Genomic DNA, 22,738 nt, shown 5'->3' on the forward strand with positions numbered 1-22,738 from the left:
AAACTTCAATGGAAGTGCATGTAAATAAGGCCTAACTGGGGTAACCATGGGTCATCATATATCAACAAGGTGTTTGTGTGCCTGGGTATAACTGTGGGAATCAGAAGGTTTAAGACTAGATAGGAGGGGCAGTTTGCAAGGGGGAAAGAATGGGCTTATTTCAGGAAATTTGAGGATCCCAAACTCAGTTACTGAGAATTTTGCAGAATTTCTGTCCTGTAGCACAGCTATCAGTATTCCAGTTCCAGCTCCTATCTGGCTAACCACCTACTCTGTCAGTATGAAGAGTTCGTGTCTCTTTTCTGTGCATCTGCTTCACTTTTCTGTACTGCTCTACTACTGTTTATTCTTGCCATGGGTTTGCTTTCTGAAGTACAATGTATGGCTTTAAATACCTGGCATATGCTTCTCCAAATTCTATATCTGTGAGCTCATGTGTCCCTCAATGAGTGTGGTGTTTGGGCTCTGTATGTGACCAGTTGGTGCTCTGAGCTCTAAATTTTTCGCTTAAGTATTTCTTCAGCTTTTGCTCAACATTTAGATTGCCATTTGTCTATTTTCTTCCAGGTTTCTGAACTTGGTCTTAGACCTTACCCCTATGGCTCTGCAGTAAGCTATATCTGGCAACTTATTACTTTAAAATGTCTAAAACCACTACTTCCATACGGAAATACATGACTTTTAAAACCTTTTTTCTATTGTTTACTGGTTCCCAACATAAATGACTGCTACCTTGTGCATTTAGGGTGAGTGTAAAAATGGAGATTTTTGTACTGGTTTGGGGGATTTAGTGTGGGATCTACTTAAAAAAGAACTAGGACTTGTTCATTCAAATTTGTGACTGCTGGTCTCTGCCTGGTATGTAAGGACACATGCCAGCTGGGTCTCATTATAGCTTTTTTGGCTTAAAACTGAAATGACTCAGCTTGGGATTTTATAATACAGTGAGTCAAGCAAAGTAAGGAATAAAGTATAACACTTACCTTTAGTAAGCTTAGGCATGACAGCTGCCTCTTACTCCTTCCTTTCTATATGCATTTCTTTGGTGTGGCTTTCTTGTTAGTTACTTCTTATTACTAGTTTATTGGTCTTTAAGTTGGAGTGATCATTATTAAGCTAGTCATCTCTGAAGAAGAACATATTTTATGCAATATCTATAATTACCTGAAAAGTTTTGACAAGACAAAGTAATACTACAGAATTTCCTGGTTTGTAACAGATCAAGTCTGGTCTTTCAAATATTGTTTTTGCTATGACTGTATGATTTCATTAACTTTTAAAAAAATTTCTGGCTTTTGTGGGGCTATTTTTTTGGTGTCTGTGAAATGTAGGGAAGCTGAAGTTTTGTCTGTTCTGCAATGTGGAAGGTTCTGCAAAAAGAATACTATCTAAACAATTACTGAAGCTATAGTGGGAGAGGGTTTAGAAACATCTTAGCTTCAAGCAGGGAAAAGAGTGTCTTTCAAGTTGGATGTTTCCTGAAAGATGTGCTCTCATTAATCAGAAAGATTTTTTTTATCTGTGGTCAAGTTCTATTTACTAATATTAAACATCCTCTTGGCATCAGGAGGTAGAGTTAAGAGCTGTACACTTCTAGCCTTTCTGGGACAATGCTACTGCCTTTCTAAAAATGGTCAGTCTCATTAATTTATGTCTAAACTATTTATACTTTTAATATCAGATTGTTGCATGACTCTGATTAACAGGCTTTCTCTCTTTTCCCAACCAAGAAAGTGAGTTTTATAGTGTTGGTTACTTGGTTATTTGTGAACTTCCCTATTGTGGTTACTAAATATTTTGTATGGAAAATAATTGCTTTATCCTTTCAACTAGCATTGTTCCCCTGAAGATTTTAATTTTTATTTTGTTTTGGTGAACTATTCAGTACACATACTCTCCTAATCTTCTCCTATGTGTGTCAGCTGCTGGTCCCTTTCCAAATGTTGAATCATTTGACTAAATGCTTCCAGGGCCTTTTCTGTGTGATTTCCCATCTCCCCTCCCCATTTCTGGAAAGTTCTATTCCTCCAAAATGCCCCTGTCTGGGAAAGATTATCTTGGCAAAGAAGGGGGACATTGAGAAATAGGAGAGGGCAGCTTCTCTGTGCCAAGCAGAAGTAGTGCCTCACTGACTTCAGAGAAATGTGATGTGGGCGGGAGAAGTGGGAAGCTGAGAGTGTACCTCAGTCTTTAAGCAGTGCAAGTGATCTCATTCCTTTCCTTAAATGACTTCAGTTCCACAGAGCAAAGAAGGAGTTCTGAAAGCTTGATATCCAAGCTGATCAGCCCTCTTTTTTCATAGCTTCAGATATACAGATAAGAGAGCCAACAATAGCAATTCATGATTTGGAAGCATTAAGATGATGCTACACAGAAATAAAAAAGAAATCATTTGACCAATTTGTCCAGCTTATGGGACACACCATACAACTTTCCCATCCAGCACAGTGGATAGGCATGCACTAGGGGCCAAATAATTTGGTAACGTTGGAATATTTCAGGGATCCTTGGGGGTCTTCCTTGGGTTGATTCAAGTGTTATATGGTAGGGGTGGAGAGCTCCAGGCCTTCTATGGATAACAAATGTTCTACTCTATCAGTGCCTAAGCAATTTTCACTTATTAAATATTTTGACCATGATCCCTACTACTAATTATCTTTACAATTATTCCTTCCACCAACTCACTCACTCATGTTTAATTCATTGATTTGACAAATACTTAGTGATTACCTGCTAAATGCAAGGCACTATTCCAAGTGCTACAGAAACAGTAGTGAATAAAGTAGACAAAGTCCACTTCATTCTAGTATAGTAAACAAATAATAAACACTAACATAACAATATTAACAGGATAATTTCAGTAGTTATCTGTGGTATGCAGGCAGTATAAGGCTAAAGAGATCATTTCCAAGGAAACCTTCATTAGGTAGAGGGGCAAGAATGCCTTTCAGAGAGGAGCATTTAACCAAGACTTGGAAGGTTATTCTGATGTCTGTTGGGTTCATAATGTGCCCCCTTGAGTTCAACTACAGTCATCTTTCACCTACATCCAGAAGTCTGGCTTAGGGAATTCTACGGCACAGAGATAAAAGTGAAGCATTATGGTTAAAATGTGAAGTGTCCCCCAACGACTCATGTATTGAGCCCTTACTTCTGAATGCAGCAGTGTTCAAAGGCGAGACCCAGAGAAGTGACTGAATCACAGGGCACTAACCTCATCAATGGATAATCCTTTGATGAAACCATTGGTTGAAGGAGATACGAAGATAAGGCCCAGGAGAATTAGGTCACTGGGGGTCTGATTCTTTGAAAAATATGTCTCCCCTCAGGCTTTTCCCCCCTTTTCTCTGCTTCCTGGATGCCATAGGTAAACAACTTTTCTCTACTATAACCTTATGCCATGTGTATGCCTTGGAGCCATCTAACCATGGACTGAACCATCTGAAACCATGAACCAGAAAAAACAACCTTCTTCCTTTAAATTGTGAATTTCAAGGAATGTGTTTCAGAGATGGAACAGTACATGAAGGGAAACATTTGCTAGCATCATTGGATAAAGGAAGTGATATGAATAAACCTAGAAGTAAAGAGGGAGTGTGCCATGAAGTTAAATAGAGAAAGACTTGGATAACGTGAGAGGTAAACAAATGAGATCATTATTGCAATCAATTAGTCATGTATTCCTTAACTGAGTTTTTACCTTAAGCTAAAATATTTAAAAATTTAAAACATTATTTTTTCTTGCTTTTCTATGGTAGCCTGTTCTTGCACTTTTGGATGCAGTACCTTTGTATATTCTCAAACTTCTCTGAGAATAATAATTAGAATTTTTGTGAGTTTTCTCAGACCTTTGGGCAGTAGTGCCATTACCATTTTTGTAATTTGCTGATTTTTGGCTTCTCTTAGATATCTACTAATGTTAGGATATCTGTTCCTATGTGAAGGCCTAGGTTGCTCAGCATAAGGTACAGCTGTGAGATTTTTCTCTGAGTGTTTCCTCCAGCGGAGCTTCCTTGAATGTGAGAGCTTGCTGCAGCCTTGATTTAGTTGACAGACTACAATGGACAGCAGAAATAATGAGCAGGTAGACAATATCTAAACTGAGGATTTTTTAGTCTGAGGTACCAATGTCCACAATGGCAATGCTGATCCATCTAGATAAATTATTTATTTGATATTTTATGAAATAACATATATATATCTGTGTGTATATGTGTGTGTGTGTGTGTTTGGTAAATGCTGAACAACTTAAGGTCTGGGAACAGAGTGGAGGGTGAAGGGGAGTAGTTGTTCCACCAGTAGAGATTCCTGCTTCTCTTACCCTTCTGACTCTCTGTGTCTGCCTCTGCCTGGACAGCAGCCCCTTGGGGTTTAGCCAAGAAGAATGGCTTCTACCTTCACTGCATCCTTTTCTTGTTTCCTGAACTGGTGGTAACTATCAGAAGACCCCATCTGCTTTGCATCTTCCAAAAATGTTTCAAATATGTGGTCAACAGAGGCCTTGGGTAATGAGACAAACACATGTGTTTCCTCTTCCCTCTTGCAGTGAGAGCTCATCTACAATTTAAAGCCCTAGCATAAACCCCTCTCAAATTAAGGCTGCCAGACACAAAACCCCATAGTTAAGGAATACAAGTAAATCAATTTATACTTAATACTATTTTGTATCACTTATAGCATCTTATATCAATTTTTCAAGCAAAGAGTATTAATGTTTAAAATTTCCTTCCAGCAGGTACACACCCATATAAATCCTCTATGGATTGCCTTGCAGTGCTAACAATTAGAAGCAAGTTGCCTGTAACAATTACAGGTTTAATCAAACTTCAAGTAGACACTTTCTCCTTGAAACAGTCCTTAAAGCTTTTAGAATTTCTGTATCTTCTATGGGATATGTAAACATAAATGCGAGGGTCCTTTTGAAATGTGCATACCTGTGTACTTAAAATCCCAATTAAAATAGACCCTGATGTCCTCACCCTGCCCCCTTCCACCTGCTCCTAGCAAAGAAATTTCCTGGAGATAAACTGTTCTCAAGCCAATGATTTTGTCCAAGACATTCCAGGCTCACAACTGCTTCAGGCAAACTGCCCACCCTGAAATTCTGGTCCCTAGCCAGGGATTGTCCAATATCACAAAGCTCTAGTTTAATTGCCCCCACTTTGGAGTTTAAGATTTAAGGAGGGTGAGCAATTCTTTCAGCTCTTTGCCTTGAAGTTTGGGTGTGTGGCTTCTCCTCTTTCCTGGCTTGGAGAAATGGAAAGCAATCCTTGACACTGTGTACGCAACGCCATGGAAAGTGGCTCTCCACACACTCATCATGCCATTCTCTTTTTGTTCAGAACAGTGGAAAACTTATCTCTGACAAATTTCATTAAGCCATTGAGTCACAAAAAGTATACAATTATAACCCCTAGAACATAAACAGAAAATGTTTTTGGTCTTTTGGTACTTGCCAAGTTCAGTTAACCAGCACCTACTGGAAGAAGAAAATAATGTGCGTTAAGTCCACTAGGTCTTTGTATATACATTGTAATTACACTACTGCTGTGGATGCTCTTGTACTCTAAAAATCTCTCAGCGTGAACGCTACTTCCAACTAAACCATTTTATTTCAGTTGAACTATCTTATTTTTTGTCACTGATAGCTAGGAGGTGGCAAGGTTGGGATGGGACCAAATGCCTCAGGCCATGGTCTCTGGTTGTGTACACTCTTATATGACCAACCATTAAGCTTCAGTAGCCACAATCCAAGAAACACAAAGACAAACTTTCTACCATGGGGACAACAAGGATCCAGGGGCACTGCATGTAACCCTGAACACCTTTCTCTTCTTCCACAAGGTCAGGTGACTCCTTCAGCACCAGACCAGATCTCATCTGAAGGGTAGAGGATGGATGGGTCAGTCTATTAAGCATTTGAGAGCCACAGAATTTCATAGGCGGTGACTGAGGTCCTAAGGGGATTTTAAAAGTAATGTTACTAAACCAAATTTACAGAAGGGGATATGTGTCCTCCACGCACCACAGAACAGCAGGGAGGAAGCAATAGAAAGCAGTAAAGAAGCTGCATTTACTCTGTGTTCTCTGGTTGTGAAATAAATCTGTGACTCTGATAATCTATGTATTTAGTGACCAATTTCTCCAGCTTGGGAAAAAAGTACGTTCACATTTCCCATTTTTCCAATTACTAGTCCAAACTCCCACACATTTTTTCTCTTGAGTTGTCTCCCCCATTGCCCAAGGACCTTAGCCAAAAGGGACAAACTCTGCTTCAGTGTTCCAGAAGAGTCAGAAAACTGGGAGGAGGAAACACTCCGTCAGCTCAGCTCCTGGGGATCTGCTGGGCACAGCTCATGGGATGCTTGTGCACTGTTGAAATCCTGTCTCTGCTAGTGCAAAGCCATGCTCTGCTTGACAAGTGTTTGCACTGGCAAACCTTTTCATGAGTCACTGGTTTGGAGGTACTTCCCACTTCAGCCTCACAGAACCAGCCTTCCTCCGGATGGCAAATGCTGTGCTGAGCTCTGAAACCATCCCAAACTTGCCTTCTCTTCCTTTGAGAGTAGTTTTTGGGAAGAGAGTGGAGGGTTATTCTTTTTTGCTAGGAAAAACTTGGCTAGATCATTACAATCCATTCCAATATGTTCTCCTAACTTCGAATCTCATGCATAAGCAGTTGAATTTCCTTCAGAAAACCAATGCCTTCCTGAAAATTAGCTACCCTATTTTCAGGGTATATCAAAGTATTTCTGGGGAATCTCTGACTCCATCAAGTAACATAAATGTTCTCCTTTGTCATTCAGTTATAAAATAATGACCTCACCCTATGTTTACTTAACTCAAATGCTATAACTTGTTTCTGCTGTTTGAAATTCATCCCCAGAACAAGATACTACTTCAAGGATTTTTTTTTATCATGTGACTTAAGATGATGCAAAATGCATCACAGTGCAAATGTCCTACAGGAACATTTGTTGAGACATTATGTTAGGTTTCTTTTTGCTGCTAGAAAACAGAGATAGTTTAGGTGCTTTCACCACTGGAATTTGTTCTCAAGTTTAAAGCTTTGGTTTTCTTTGCCCTGGAAGTTGTTGTAGGGCCTGAAGCCCGAGTTGCTGTACCACAAGCACGTGGAGAAACCTATAACAATTACAGAGGTGAAGTTAAATGTTCAGAAAGGACAAAAGGGAAAGAAAAATGCCTCTTTTTTGGACTGTTAGGTAAAAAAGCAGCAGAGAATGGAAAAGATTCTCTAAGGTGAGAGGGGGGGCAGAGGTCTTTGTGTTTCTCCAGGTGCCCTGTTGAGGTGGAGGATCCCAGGGAGGATGTTTGTTCTAATACCTGAAGGAAGCTGGGCTGTTAGCACCAGAGTTGCTAGGCTGACTCTGAGCATATAGAAGCTCAAGTGTGCCACTGAAGTGGCCAAGGTCCCAAACTCAAGTGACTCCACAAACTTGAACAATGGGCACCACAGTGAGAGTGAGTGTAAACCAAAACCTAAAATGTCCTTTCCAAACGCTGTGACCTGTGTAAGACCCCAGAGCCATTGCACTGCACATTCTCACAGGAGTTAAAGGGCCCCTGAAAACTAATTATCTCTTGAGTCAAGAGATCATGATTTTACCAACTACTGATTTTGTTATTTGTGAGAGTCATTTTTCTTGCCTACAGAATAAGGTTATTCATCAGTAAATTTCTACAATTCTATCTCTAAATGTTCAAAAAGTCTAAAATTTCAGAGAAGGCATATGAATTCCGCATTGCCTCAGGATATATCTTCAGGTTTTAGGGATAAATTCCATGAATTTAAAATATGCAATAAACTCTGCAGTCTAAGGTCTTTACTTTCCCCTTCTGTTCTGAGAGGGTTTTGCAATGAGATACTCATTGGGAAAAGAGCCTATTTCCAATTGTTCTTATTTTCCTACAGGAGACTGAAAAAGACTACCTGCGTCATCTTGTTTATGTACCTATTTTGGACCTTTCCTTTAAGACTATTTCAGGGCTTTTTTTCCCTCCAGAATCCTTCCCTGACTTCATGGCTTAAGTTGTTTCCATTGCTATGTACTCTTGCGGCAAAGTGCTTTATAGCCTCTGATTTACCCTGTTATAGCTAAATAAGTTTTCATCTACCATAAATCCTCATTAAAAAAAACATTCCACAGAAGATTCTAATGCACGTGAAATTCATCCAAGATGGAAATTCAGAGGAATGCAAAATTGTATTTCAATGATGAAATGGTCAGGAGTCCAGATTTTGAAACCAGATCTTTTTGGGATCAGATCTTGGATGTACCACTTACTGTATGATCTGGTGCAGATTAAAGCCCAAATAAACATATATCCTACAAAGTTTGGTGAAACAGAAGTGTCACATACAACCTGCCACATAATATTATTATGAGGACTCTTTAGAATTCTCTGATGGAAAATGGTGATATGGGAAGAGCTGGGCTCTAGACAATGTCTTCTCTCATTTCTTTTCTCACCTTGGATCTGGCTAACACATGAAGGGACTTGCACACACAATGAAGTCATTCATCTTCTAATGCATACCATTTAAGCAACTCCCAGCTGAGCTGTGCATAACAGAGGCATGGTCTGCTCTGGGATGGAGGGACTCAGGAAAGTGTCTATGCCAAAGCTGAAATTCTGGTGTTTCTGACAACTGCAATACAGTTTAACAAGAAGTCTACAGGCTTATCTCCTTGGGCTTCTCATTCCACTAGCAAGGCCTTAGTTGAAGAAGAGCCTTAGTGAAGTCCTCTTAATCCCAGTGTTCAAGGGAAGCTCATCCTTGCTCACGCCTAAGATTGGAACTGGTCTCTGCTATGGATTCTTTCTCCCAAAGAAGACCCATTGGTGCCAGTGGATAGATCACATTGTTTAGTGCCAAGCTTGGAATTTTCCTTGCTGAGCAAATCCTTTTGTGGTGTTCATAGAATATTGTCAAATCTGCTTTGAGAACATTCCCACGTGTGAGCAAAGATGTGAAATCCTGACAACAGGGAGAATTATGGTTTACCAAACTCTAACAGGAACACGTCCCCTTTCTCATTTCCAGCATGTAGAGGGATGGGCCTCCAGGAATGTTCTTGGTCACAGTAGTAGAAAAACCTCAGTTTCTTCTTAAATGCTGAGAACCCACAATGAAACAAGGGATGTATTACAATTTTCCAGTACTCTATCTCCTTCTCTTCTACCTCTTCCTCTTCCTACTGCTTTTTCTCCTTCCTGCTCTATCTTCTCTTTTCCTTGTTTGTTCTGAGCACTTGTGACACTCTGTGGACTCCACAGTCTAGAGAAAACTTACACATTCCATTATTAGTAATCCAGTAGTAGATTTCTGGTAGGAAAGACTTAATGGACTAAATATATATCGTTATTGTTACATAAAGAAAAAGCAGAATAAGAATCTGTTTCTTCCCTTTCACCGTCAAATCTCTGAAATTAGCTGCTGTTTTAACAAGAAAGAAAATCAAGGATCCTGGAGCAAGAAAAGTAGTATTGGCCAAATGAATGACCTAAATGTTAAAGGATGCTTTTAAGAAAGGAACTATTGAAAAGAAGGTTGGTTTTTGGGAGTAATGGTACAAGTATTTATTGATAAAGCTCAGACAATGATACCAGAAAGATTACCAACTAAATACCTGTAGAACTCTCTTGCCAGGTGATAGCAGCTCAGTTAGCAGATCTGGAGAAATATACAGTCTCTGTTTAGCCTCATAAGAGTTTAGCTGAAAAGAATGTTTCCACATCTAGTGTATCACTTTTGTTTTCTGTGCTCTGCTATTCATCAGCATAGCTTCCTGTTTCCCATCTTACCAGAAATATATTCAGATCTCCAGTCCACTGACCCCTCAGGTGGCAAGGCCAATACATGTGCCCTCTTTCCATTTTGAACCAGGAAAACTGCTTCCACATGTACCGTAAAATCCTGAAATAATTATACTTAAAACAACCCTTACTGTGCTAGGGCTTAAGTCTGCTGTTTTAGTTGTGCTTTCTGTTTGTTCTTCCTGTGTTTTGCTTCTCTGTTTTCTTTGTTTTACCTCCTTGTATGTTACTCAGACATTTTTAGAATTCCATTTTGGTTTATTTATAGTATTTTTAGGTGTATCTCTTTGTAGAGCTTTGCTAGTGGTAGCTGTATACATATAAATGTAATATCATAGTCTATTCATGTGAACTTTTTACCAGTACAGATAAGTATAGAAATTACTTCCTTTTATATTCCTTTAACCTTCTCCTGATTCTAATAAAAATTGGCTTACCTATTTCTTATCTACAAATTTAGAGCCCAGGTGGTAGATGGAAATCCCATATCCTGAAGGGGGCTTTTTTGACATCTGTGGGAAGTTTGAACCCCTCATTATACCCTAGTGAGGGAGAAATTCATGATTCCTATTTAGGCTTTGCTGGTGTGGGTAGACATGAAGCATTTTTTTTTGTGTGTGGTGTTTGACTAAAAGACAGCGACTTTTGTCTAGAAGTTTCCTGTCTTTCTAGACTTTCCTTTTTTGTGGTCCTTGGCTAAAGATAGCAGGCTTTCCTTGGGGCTTTTTTTGGTATGTGCCTATTGTCCTTTCTGTGCTGCTGGCTTCTTCATCGGCAACTCTGATGTATTTAAAGCAAAAAGAAAATGTAGAGAGCGCACCATCAAGCCATCCCATGGGTTTATCTTTTTCTAGACAATCTCTTCACCTTTCATAGCCTTCTTGTGCTTATTTCATATATGATGTTCAGGGCTTTTGTTGTAATCAGTCGGGAGGAAAAAGGAAAACACATTTACTCCATTTTCTCAAAAGAAAGTTCTGCTGAATAGATTTTTATAACCTTTGAATGTTGACCCAAGTAAATATATTACCTATTAAAGTAAATAAAATTAGAATAATACAACAAAAACAATATAAAGCATTTTGAACCCTTTAGATAAGAGACACAATGAATAAGAATATCACATTAAGAACTTTACTCTGTCTGAAAAGAAAATGATTTAAAATTAACACAAAGGCTGGGCATGGTGGTGCATACCTGTAATCCCAGCACTGTGGGGGGGGGGCGGCTGAAACAGGAGGATTGTTTTGAGTTCGAGACCAGCCTGGGCTACAAAAGTGAGCTCAAGGCCAGCCTGAACTGCACAGCAAGACCCTGTCTCAAAAAGACAATAAGTAAATAAATAAATAAAGTAAAATTAATACAATGAAAGTAAAGATGATTACTATGCAGGGTAGAATTGTGACCTTCATTTGCATTAGTAATTCAAAAATCTAGACTTGAAAAGATGAAAGACAGTAGAAGAGAAATAGTGGAAATCACTCAACAATTCACAGAATGCCAAAGAAAAGTTAAGAAAGATATTTGGATGAATTACAATATTTCCAGAGACTGAAAGAGTAATGAAAAGCAGTAAAGTTTCTTCTTACCAATATGGGAAAATATTAAATTTGATGATATTCTAAGTTAGCCATAGTATGAGAAACAGGCACTTCTACATGTAAATTGTTGCAAAATTTCTGGTACATAATTTTGTAATGCACGTTAAAATTCCTAAAAATGTTTATGGAGTCAGACCCAGTTATTTCACTTCTATTATGGTAGGTACCCTTAGGAAATAGTGAAAAGAGATGGTAGTAAATTAGCTATAGTATGTTTCACAGCAGCATGTGATATAATAGCAAAAAATTAGACATAATCATATTAGCACAGCTCGCTTAGTATCTACTGTATATCAAGTACTTTCCTAAGTATGTTAGACATATTAAATCATTTAATCCAACAATCTATGAACTAGGTGATATTAATCTTATTTCATCAATGAGTAAAATTGAAGAGTAGAGAAATAAGTCAATTGGTAGGATTCAAGTTAACTTGTAAGCCCATACATTTTGCCATCCTACCTGCTGCCTGTCTAGATAACATTTCACACAACATCTACATAATGATTTATTATATAGTCATTAAAAGGATACTGCATTTATATTCAAAATACTTGTAAAAGTTCCAAATGTGTTTGTTGTTAATGGAAAAGTTAACAAATAATGCAAGGCAATCTTGAAGGAAAAAGATCTAAGTATAGACTTTGGAAGATATAGAATCTAAATGTAAAATATTCGTGTTAAAGATCAATGGTTTTCCCCTTAGAGCTATGTTGTCTTGGTGTCATCTTCTCAGTAATGCTGCAAATATAATGAAATACCTACTAATATGAAGTTGGCATGTGCTAGATAAGTTCATACTTACTACAAGAAGAAAGATCTTTGATAAAAAACACTGAATTTTCTCCATGTGTCTCTAAAATTGTATGAGCGGATGCCTCCTTTCTCCTAAAATTGTCTTACATATACAAAGATTAAAAACTTTTCATATTTCTTTTTCATATTTCATATAGTTTATTTTATGAGAGGAGCTGGGTTTGACAGCTATAGAAACTTGAGATAAAGTTGTTTTCTCTAAAATATCAGAGGCCTATTATTAAAAAGTGTCATTAATATTATGTCTGTTCAGGTATTTCCTGGTCATTGCCTCCCTGTTAGAAATGGAATTTAATTGTGGTTCTTTGTCCTTTCAGTATCATTCCTCTGAGAGTCTTTTTTTTTTTATCTGTGGTTGTTTTACACCTCATTGGCTATCCATCCTGACTCAATCTAAGAGTAGTTTGCAGGGTGAGCTGAAATCCAGCTGGTTCCTTTCTCAAAGCCATCTGAGAAGAGTGATGTGTGATAGAATGATTCTGAATCTCTGGAGAAGGTGATCACTGAATCAGAAGGTGACTTAAGTCAGTGAAGACAAAATGAATACATGACACTCTATGTATTCTCTAAAGACTCTTCAGTATAATGTATCCCAATAGGTTACAAAACCAAGATCCCAAAACCAGAGTTGTCTTCAAGCCATATTTAGTCTATGTTCAGCTAAACATCAGCTGAAACAAGAAGAGGCATTATACTAACAACCATATTTCCAACTTTACTTTCAAAAAAATCAGAAAGCAGAGTCATGCCAACACTTCTAATTTTAATCACAGCTTTAAATAGTCAAGAGCACACCCAGAAAATGACAGTGTATATCCAAGTTTGGTTTTTTGGGGTGGTTAACATCATTCTGACATAACCTTAGATAGCACAGGTGGTTTCTCTTCTTATAAGAAAAATTCTAAATATGGTGTATACTTTCCAGAGTCTATAGTTTCAAGAAAGGTAGTCATGGACAGTTTCATAATTATAGGTATGATGATGGGGTTTATAAGAAAAACTATGGTTGTTGAAGCTCTTAGAAGTTTTTAATTAAGAGAGGCTAAAGAAGACACTCAGATGCTTAGAAGTCACTAAATTATTTTCCTTTACTTTTATTTTGCTTCATATTCACTGGAGACAATCTTCTAGGAGGTAAGACAAATACCTAGATCCATATACATCTGTGTTTATAATTGTAAGAAATACATTGGCATAGTTACTTGTTTCTTAACCAGACTCTCACACCTATAGGTCATCCCAGGTGATGTAGTTTTTGCTATCTAAATAGACATGAAACTGATAAAAGAATGGTAACCTGAAATATACTTGCTATAAAGATTTCAACCCACAAAACAGGGCAATATCCACCCCACAATAAAGAAGACGTTCATCAAAATGGTAAGATGAGCACAATATCAAGTTATCCCCTCACAAATTCTCATATTAAAATGGAAATATCCACATTAGCACTGCAAATTAGGAATAGGTGATACATGAATGCATTGCACTTGCAGCTAGGGAATTTCTGCCAGTTGTAATGGGAGTGAGCAGCGGTATTGGAAACTATTAGAATAGATACAATCAACCCTTGAGAATAAGGGTGTAAATCAGCACCTCCAGAACATTGCAGTATGCACTAAGGAAGGATGTTGAAGAGGCTCTCAGACTTCTCCCTGGCACCACCAAACTGAGAAGCAATCTTCAGCTTTGTACCTAGATCAAGTGTGGCCATGGAGAGGAGGATTTGAAGCTGTCAACCACAATGGATAGTAGAAATATAAGAACACAGCTGGGGAGAGAGTTTTGGGATAAAAATTTCAGCACAGAGATAATATTTATACCAGATGAAATCACTAAAGGAGTGTATAAATGAAAGAGAGATGTTAAAGAAATGAACTATGGGACATGTTAGGTTTAGGAAACTGAGTAAAAAAAGAAAGAAGGAGCCAATAAAGAAGATTACAGAGGACAGAAGAGATCATGGCTTCAACTGTTTCAGAGGGGTTTCTTGATCAGATGATGGGCTTTTCTACCGGTATTTCATCGAGATGTCAGTAATGTATATGATTAAGAATCAATCCATGTAACTCTGAAAATGATGTAAGTGCTTCCACTTTGACAAATATGTGGAAGGAGAAAATATCTTCATATTCTCATATACTGATAACGTAGGGCATAGGCAATAGTAACTGCTGTCTGCAGTGCACTTGAGCCAGCTGTGTGGCGGTGGAGGGGTGAGAAGAGATGTCACATATAAAGGCTTTGTGCCCCGAGCCAGCAGGTGCAGAGTAGGAGTTGCCAATCAGGATGGTTAACTAGAGGATTTTGTATAGCACAGGTATATGAGCGGCTTTACTGCTCACCAGATTGCCATGAAATTTTCCTGGATAGATTGAAAGATTTTTCTCAGGAAGAGTCTCTGTTGAGGTGAATATTGCATCTAAGTAGAAGAGGCACTGCAGTATATGGAGAATTATCAGACTTTCTTGAAGAATGAAAGCAGTCTATAATTTTAAGTCACACTTTCTTCTAGGCAGATCTCAATATCCGTAGAGAGACACTGGCCCAGGATTTCTCAGACTCACAAAGGAAAGGATGCTGTGATTTTCCTTCCAGAACTCTTTAAGTGTTAAATCTGTATCTGAGACCATCTGGAAACACCGAAGGAACAGATCCTTGGTGTGCAGCTTCTGAAAGTTAGCTGTAACCTGCTGGTCCTTAGGCTGCAGTAGAGAAGTTGTACAAGGTGGGAGGATTCAATATGAGCCATGAGAATTCTTCAGCCAAGTTTTCTTCCAAATCTCATAGGTACACAGGAGCATCGGCCATGATGAGGAGAGCCTTGAGTGGTAAACCTTTATCCTCTAGATATTTCTGAACAGTTGGACAGAAAGCCTCCCTGATCCATTCAAGAAAATGTGCTCTTGTTACCTAGGATTTTGTATTAAATCTACGCATGGTCCCTAGGCTATTCTTCATGACTATGTTTTCTGAACACTCTAGAGGTCTCAGAGTGATAAACCAAGAAAGCCCTGGTAAATTATCTCACACTAGACCGCTCACTTAAAGGTTTCCCTTCTTCTCAACAATATCACATGAGGACCAAGTTTCTAGCATATGACCCTTTAGGAGACACACAGAAACTATATCCATAGATATTTAAAGAAATGTAAATGTAAACTACAAAATAAAAATTTTAAGGTATTATACTGGCAATGATTAAAGTGCTAATGTACTCAAAATTGGTATAGTTGAAAGAAATGGGCTCTCTTTTCTGGCTGGGTGGTATGTACATTGATAAAACAATTCAAGAAGGTAAGCATCAATAAATTTAAAAGCATTAAAAGTAAATATATCCTTCAATCTGACAATCCTCTTTCTAGCAGTTGTACCTGAAGAAATTACTTTAAAAAATTAAGAACAGGATTGTCAAACATTAGGTTTTATAGTGAAAAATGGAAATAAACCACATGTCTAACAAAGGCATATTTGTTACATAAATCATGACTAAAATAGAATATTATTCAACCATTAAAAGAGAGCACAAAAGTTCAAAAATATAAACTTGATTAAATTATGGTATATATGTAAACTCAAATATCATTCAGAAATTAAATTAGACTTTTAGAACAACATTTAGGTCCACATTGTACTGTGAAGTAAAAGAAATCACTCTTTTTTAGCTCTACCATAATACAAGAACAAGTGTTTTTTGGTGTCTTGTGCAAAAACAAAACCAGGTGTTTTTGCTATGCTTGATATCTGACCATTTAAAAAGACCTGCTGGTGCCTTACTGACATCTGTCCTACAAGCTGGTAGCAGTGGAACCATGAATGATTCTCTCATCACCCTCTTTGAATTTATACAGTGCGTCTATCGTGGGGGATAAAAGTGCTCACTTTAGCAGCACATGTACTATCATGGGGAAAAAAACCTTTATTTCATGAACAAAGCAATACTGGTAAATAATGCCTTTGTGTTCCCTCAATACAATGTGAGTGGTAAGGAAAGAAATCAGTCATCTTAACATGGAAATGCAATTAGAGCTCATGAAAAAAATAAACATGCCAACTATGAAATGTTTGGATTATTTAAATTGACAATGGTAAAATATACTTTTTGCTATTATTAAAAAGCCTTTATAGGAAATTAGTTATGTGAAGGGTATGGTGTTTGGTTTGAAAACTTCATACAAATCACAGGTCTCTTCCGACTAGCCCTCTAGGTTCAATCTCCTCTGTAATGCACTGAAACAGCATGATGTGGTGGTTGAGAGCTCACACTTTGTTGCTTATAAACTAGGTTCCATTGGTCTGTTATTACAACATCTTTCTGAGCCTGTTTCATCATCTAAAAAATAGGCATAAAGATAGCATGACATCACAGGAATGTTGTGAGGTTTAAATTAATATACTTAAAGGTGTCAGAATATACCTGGTAAGCTTTCCTTAGCACCAGCTTATATTATTCTTTTTATTACCACTGTTATTATACTGGAACAAATAGGAGCTTTACTTATTTTTGTTTTCTCTTGCTTTAAGTATTTAATGAAATTGCATGGCTTTCATAATACTTACTTGGTTGCTCTCTCATTGTACTTACCTATATGTCTATGATTCTTTCTTCGGAATTTTGAATACCAAAGACTAAGAACCCCACACTGAGAATACACGAGGCTGAGGAAGCCATGAGGAAGAGACAGGAAAGTCAGGGCTGTCGCTCAGCAGAGGCAGAGGCAAGCAGAGAACGGTGTGCAGTGGCCACGACAGAACTAAGGTGTGAAACCTAGTTCTCCAGGGGAACATGGTACCTGCAGTATGAGCCATTTGGTGGGGACTCTGAGCAACTACTCATCACTGTTTTTCTGAAATTTAGTTTTTCCTGTTAGCCTGACTTTCATGCCTTCATCATTAAACTTTATCAGCTGAGAAAACCCAAAGGTTATCTTCAAACTTTGTAGAGAACACACGACTCACATACATGACCTATTTAAAATATGACATAGAGATTTCCACTAAATTTCTAGATTCATCAATGGACATCTCCAATTTTTCTACTTTGTTGGCTTCCTGACTTTCTGTTTTGGACTAATGCTGCAACTTTACGCTTCATCCAGCCCTTTGGGTGATGGTATTAATTTTGGACTTACAATCATGACTTTAAGGACTTCATCTTGAATCAAAATCGTAACTCCCTATGTATGAATGAGAACTTTAAATGAGTACCTCCTTGGCCTCTCTAGTCCTAGGTCACATCATTGACAGGTGGGAGTGACAGAGCTAGAGTAATGGACTGCTGGATTGAAGGGCAGAGAGTGCAAGCAGCCAGAGTTTAGGAAACAAAACTTATAGAATACTAGGGGTTAAGGAGAGGACAAAGCCTGGGTAATTTCTAGGTTTTTGTCTTGGCTGCATAGAGACTATAAACAAAGAATTTAGGGCTATCAGGTAAAGTTTTCTAGCAGACACTTGAAAAATCTACTTTCAAGAATATGGACATAAGGGGCTGGGGATTTAGCTCAGCGATACAGCACCTGCCTGGCATGTGCAAGGTCATGAGTTCGATTCCTGGTACTGGAAGAAAAACAAAAACAAAAACAAAAACCCCCAAACAAACAAACAAAAAGAAACAAAGAATACAGACATGAACAAACAAGCAAACAAATAAATAAATAAATGCAAAGTTGTCCCTCTCCACAACAAAGAATATAGACATTTCTCCATTGCCCAAACTGTCAGTTGGAATTAAAACAAACTGGTATAGATCAAATTATATTCTCTTCTCAGTTTGTTTCTCATGAGAATTGGAATTCATGTTATTTCAGAAAAACATTTTATTATTTATCTTGGATTTAAATATATATATTGTGTGGGACTCCACTGAGAAATCTTAGGCATTGGGAATCTGAGCTCCAGAAGTATTTTTCAAAAATTTATAAAAGATGATAATAAATTGCTTAATATACTATGTGGAACGTTATTAAGCAATCCTACATTAATTGTATGACTAGTTATATTGATTTCCAAAAGAAAAATTGTCAAATGCATGAAAGCATTATTTTTAAAAAGCTTGGAAGAGCAAGAGCATCTTGTAAAATCCCACAGTACATACCATGGTTTAAGATATGTAATAGATTGTGGCGAGAAAACTAAAGGATGACAAGTTCAAAATGTGTAGCTTTGCATGTTCATGTCAAAGAAAAATATAAAATTTTGCAGGATGTATGTGTATCAGTCTACAACATTATTTTAAACATTACTATTTCAGCAAGTCTGTTTATTTTATTATGAAATAGTAAAAGGCAAATAGCGAAATAATCAAAAACATACAAAAAATCCTAGCAAGAGGAAAAAGTAAAAATTAAAGCAAAAAATAAAAAAGAAAAACAAAAGGATGCCAATGACATTATCAAAGAAAAAATTAGATTAATGAAGTTCAACTTTTTCAGAAAAATTGTTAGGAATTGAATAAGCAGATTATACTTATGACAAATGCACACAGAAGAAAAACTTTTAATAGAGGAGCATAAAGACAGAAAAGAGAATTAAGAATCACAGTAGGCATATATAACCTTGCAGATCTGTCATTTTATTTCTTAGAAACCCATTATCAATATAGTGTAACCACAACTCTAGAATACAAACAGATATAAAATTATGTGTTAAATGCAAGAAAGAAATTCAACAAAAAATGAATCCCTGGTCTGCTTTTGGGTAGTGGAAGAATTGTTTCTCCTTTTCAGTTTTCTGTACTTTACCTAAATGCCTTACATGAAGACACACTGCTTTTACAATGCACAGGACTTAATTCTATCAGAAATGAACCTCTGAATCCCAGGTCCTACTAAAATTTAATAAGACTGAGTTTCTCTATTGCCAGCTAATTCAGGAACTGAACCGGATGACATCCTTTCCTGTACAACATGTGTTACAAACTTTCCCCACCAGAAAGAAGAGTTATCTCCTGTTATCTGACCCATTTCCTAGCCTATGTTTCCAATCATCAATTTCAATGGGTAGGCCTGTCACATGGATTCTACACTGACTTTGTTTTCCCGGGGAAGCAAACAATGGACTACTGATGTGTGCTGTTATTCTTTCCTATCTGGGTCTCGTTGGGGCTTTGGTGTAGGATTCCTCTGGCTCACAGAGTCTGAGAGGAGACTGTAACGTTTTATCTGAACATTGTCAACCTTAGACACCCACAGTTCCCTCTGCCCTCTCACACATGCGCTCTAAAATCCGGTGGATGCTCGGGAAGCTGGGTCTGTCTGCCGGCAGCTTGCTCCAGCACAGACGCATTAGGTTGTATAGCTCCAAAGGGCAGTTCTCGGGGCAGGAGAGGATGTTGCCATCTCGTACGTAGTAAATGACCTCCTCGTGGGCCATTCCATAGTAGGGCTGCAGGCCATAGGAGAAGATCTCCCAGAGCACCACACCATAGGCCCACACGTCGGATTCTGTGGTGTAGCGGTTGTAGAAAATGGACTCGGGTGGCATCCAGCGGATCGGGATAGCATCGTTTTCATTAGCTTTGTAGTAGTCTGCTGAGTAGATATTCCTGGAGAGGCCAAAGTCTGCAATTTTCACCACCATGTTCTCACCCACCAAGCAGTTCCTGGTGGCTAAATCTCGGTGAACAAACTTGCGCTCAGAGAGGTAAGCCATGCCAGCTGCCACCTGCCTGGCAATGCAAAGCTGCTCGGCACAGGAGAGGGGTGGGGGTCCCGGGCTGGAGACCTGAGCCCTCATGGACAGGTCGCTGTGACTGAGGCTGCACACAGCGTGAGGGGACATGCTGCGGAGGAACTCATTGAGGTCACCGTAGGCCATGTATTCAAACAGCAGGCACATGGGCTTCCCGACGGCACACACTCCTGGAACCAAAGGAGCATCCTCGGTTAGACTGGGACCCTGAAATCCCACACTGCAGAGAGCGCTCCAACAGCAAAGGAAGAGACCCAAACATGTGGGGCCTGCTTCTTCGCTGCCAGCATCATAGTCTAACCCTAATCCCATTTATTTCTTTGAACATCTGCTATTTACCTTTTAAGATTCAGTTTATTTGTATACTTCCTGGGGTTCCTCGGCTCCTGACTCCTCCAGTTTCTGTTAGATTTTCCTTCTATCCTCCATTAACATACTATCTCCAAGCCTCTTTTATAAACATTCACCTATCTGAGGTTTTTCTCCAAAAGTTTTGGTTCTTTGAAAGGAGAGATTTAAAAAAAGAGAGAGTATTCCTCTTTACCTTCTCCACACCCACCACATGTGTGGTGGAACTGGTACTGTAAGACATTTGATAAACCAGTGGGCACTTGCTTGGAGTCTGGAATGCAACTGCCCTATGTTTCTGAGTACTTCCTTGAAGAATGATAGCAAGGAAGAGGTATCAAGTTTGGAAAGAATAACAAAAACAATCCAAGATCCTTAGATGAAGTGTTTAAGTGGCTGCTGTAAAATGTTTTGAAAGTTAAGTTTTACTATTGATCTCCATTCTTCCAAGAGAATATGTTGACATAGATACAGTCTTAGATTTATGCCAGGAAGGCATTTGCAAATCTTAAAATCTTGAAATATTTGAGAAAGGAACTGGACGACTTGGAATATTAGATCAAGTGAGGATAATTTCCCATAATCATTAAAATAAATTATTAGATTTATTTTTTCAGGCAAAAATTAGAAGCCTCTGATTGAAAAAAGAAAAGACATAAAGAATACTATTGCCTTGGTTTATTTATTGTGGAGTCTGTTTTTTACTTCCAGAGCTTTTGCAATCAGCTAAAGAAAAAAATGAAAGAAATATTGACCAGATAATTTTTCTTTTACTGGGATTGAATCATCTCATTGAATCATCTGTAGTAAACACAGATTTGCCTATTTTACCAACTGGCTTTGTTATTTTTATGCTAGTTGAATAAATTTAAAAAGAATCCTTATATGGGAAAAAAAAGACAAGTTGTTTCTTTGAAAAATACAAAATTTTGAACTGAGATTATTTAATGAAACTTTCCACCCCTTGGGGCTGGGGATTTAGCTCAGCGGCAAAAGCGCCTGCCTGGCAAGCGCAAGGTCGTGAGTTCGGTTCCTGGTACCAGAGAAAAACCAAAAACTGAAAAAAAAAAGAGAAACTTTCCACCCCTTGATAAGAAAATATTACATGGAAGATTTTTAGTTTGTGATATTATGAGCAATTATATATTCATACACGTGCATGTAATTTATGACAATATATGTGGGTAGATGAATGGATTAAAGGTGACTGTATGAATGGATGGATTTCAAGATGGATGATGGTTATAAGAAAACCAAGCCATGCCTTTAACTATTCCAAGCCACACCTTTAAACCAGTGTGACATCTTCTACAAATCATCTCAACTCTTTGTTCTATTGTTTTGTCAGCTGCCAGGATACTGGGTAGGTATCTATGATTTCCACTCCCTCTTTCTATTAAAAGAAATAAAAGTATCTCTGGATTTATATCTTTTCCTCCAATTTATGACTGTAAAATCTTTATGCACCAGGATTTCAGTAAAAGGAAATGAGCTTTAAAAATACAAACATGTTCAATAAGTGCCTGATATTCTAAATCCATAAAACAGAGCAGATTTATCTTATTGGAAATTAGTTTTGTAGATTTTCCCAGTTTGCCTTTTACTGTTGTAATCTCATTGAAAGGATGTTAACTTCTAAGAAAGTGTAAGAGCAGTGAAACTACATGCATAAATGATCAGTGCTTATGCATATTTAAATAAAAAGCAGATACTGGGTTTACAGGATGTTGAGATGAAATTCAAATATAGTATTTAGCAAAGTTGTGTTCTTGTTGGACAATAAAAATGAGAGAAAACTCTTAGTAGTGATGTAGAAATGTGTTTCCACAAGACTCACAAATTTATAAATTGTACATAATTTGTATCTGAGTCAATCTCAGGAATTCAGGATCTTGTAAAATTGCAAATGCTTACATATTGATGTGGAAACCACACTTTAAGAAGCAATCAAAATTATTCTGCAACAAGAAATAATTTCAATTTGGTGCTTATTGTAGATTATGGCCAAAGGATTTCAACTAACACATAATTTAAAAACCAAAAGTACTTATCTCTCTGTAGTACCTTTTTGAAACTCTAGTGCTGTCTTCTGTGCCTGAAAGAGGCTAAATAGGCCTCTCCAGACCTGCGATGTGATAGGAGGGACTCAGCTTTTCTTACAGATCATCAGCACTTCCTGACAGTTCTAGGCACAGTGCTCGGGTAAATGTCAAGATGAAAACTCAGAAACAAACATCTAATTTTATCAAGTGTGATCTTGTGAAAGCTGGCTCTGAAGTGGTTGTAAACATCTAGTAAGCAATAAGCAATTTATATCCAAGGGTTAAGAGAAAAATTAGGGAAGACATTTGGGGTCTTGAGTTAACGAAATGCTGGGGGAGAACATGAGCTTGACCCAGAAGAGTTTATGGAGGCAGAGGGTGGAGTCAGAAGAAGGATGAGGA

At 37.9% G+C, this 22,738-nt stretch overlaps 1 protein-coding gene across 4 annotated transcripts in view; it reads right to left on the bottom strand.

Moving 5' to 3' along the window:
- Positions 1 to 18,817: 18,817 nt before the first annotated feature.
- Musk (muscle, skeletal, receptor tyrosine kinase) overlaps positions 18,818 to 22,738 on the bottom strand; it is a 96,497-nt gene continuing 92,576 nt past the window's right edge. For all 4 annotated transcript variants that reach the window (XM_005382735.1, XM_005382734.2, XM_005382733.1 and 1 more), the window contains one exon: positions 18,818 to 20,116. In XM_005382735.1, coding sequence (XP_005382792.1) covers positions 19,434 to 20,116 — 683 coding nt within the window. In that variant the 3' untranslated portion in view covers positions 18,818 to 19,433. The remainder of the gene's footprint in view (positions 20,117 to 22,738) is intronic.

This window comes from Chinchilla lanigera, unplaced genomic scaffold, assembly GCF_000276665.1.
Source record: "Chinchilla lanigera isolate Chin_1 unplaced genomic scaffold, ChiLan1.0 scaffold00018, whole genome shotgun sequence".
NCBI classification, from domain to species: Eukaryota; Metazoa; Chordata; class Mammalia; order Rodentia; family Chinchillidae; genus Chinchilla; species Chinchilla lanigera.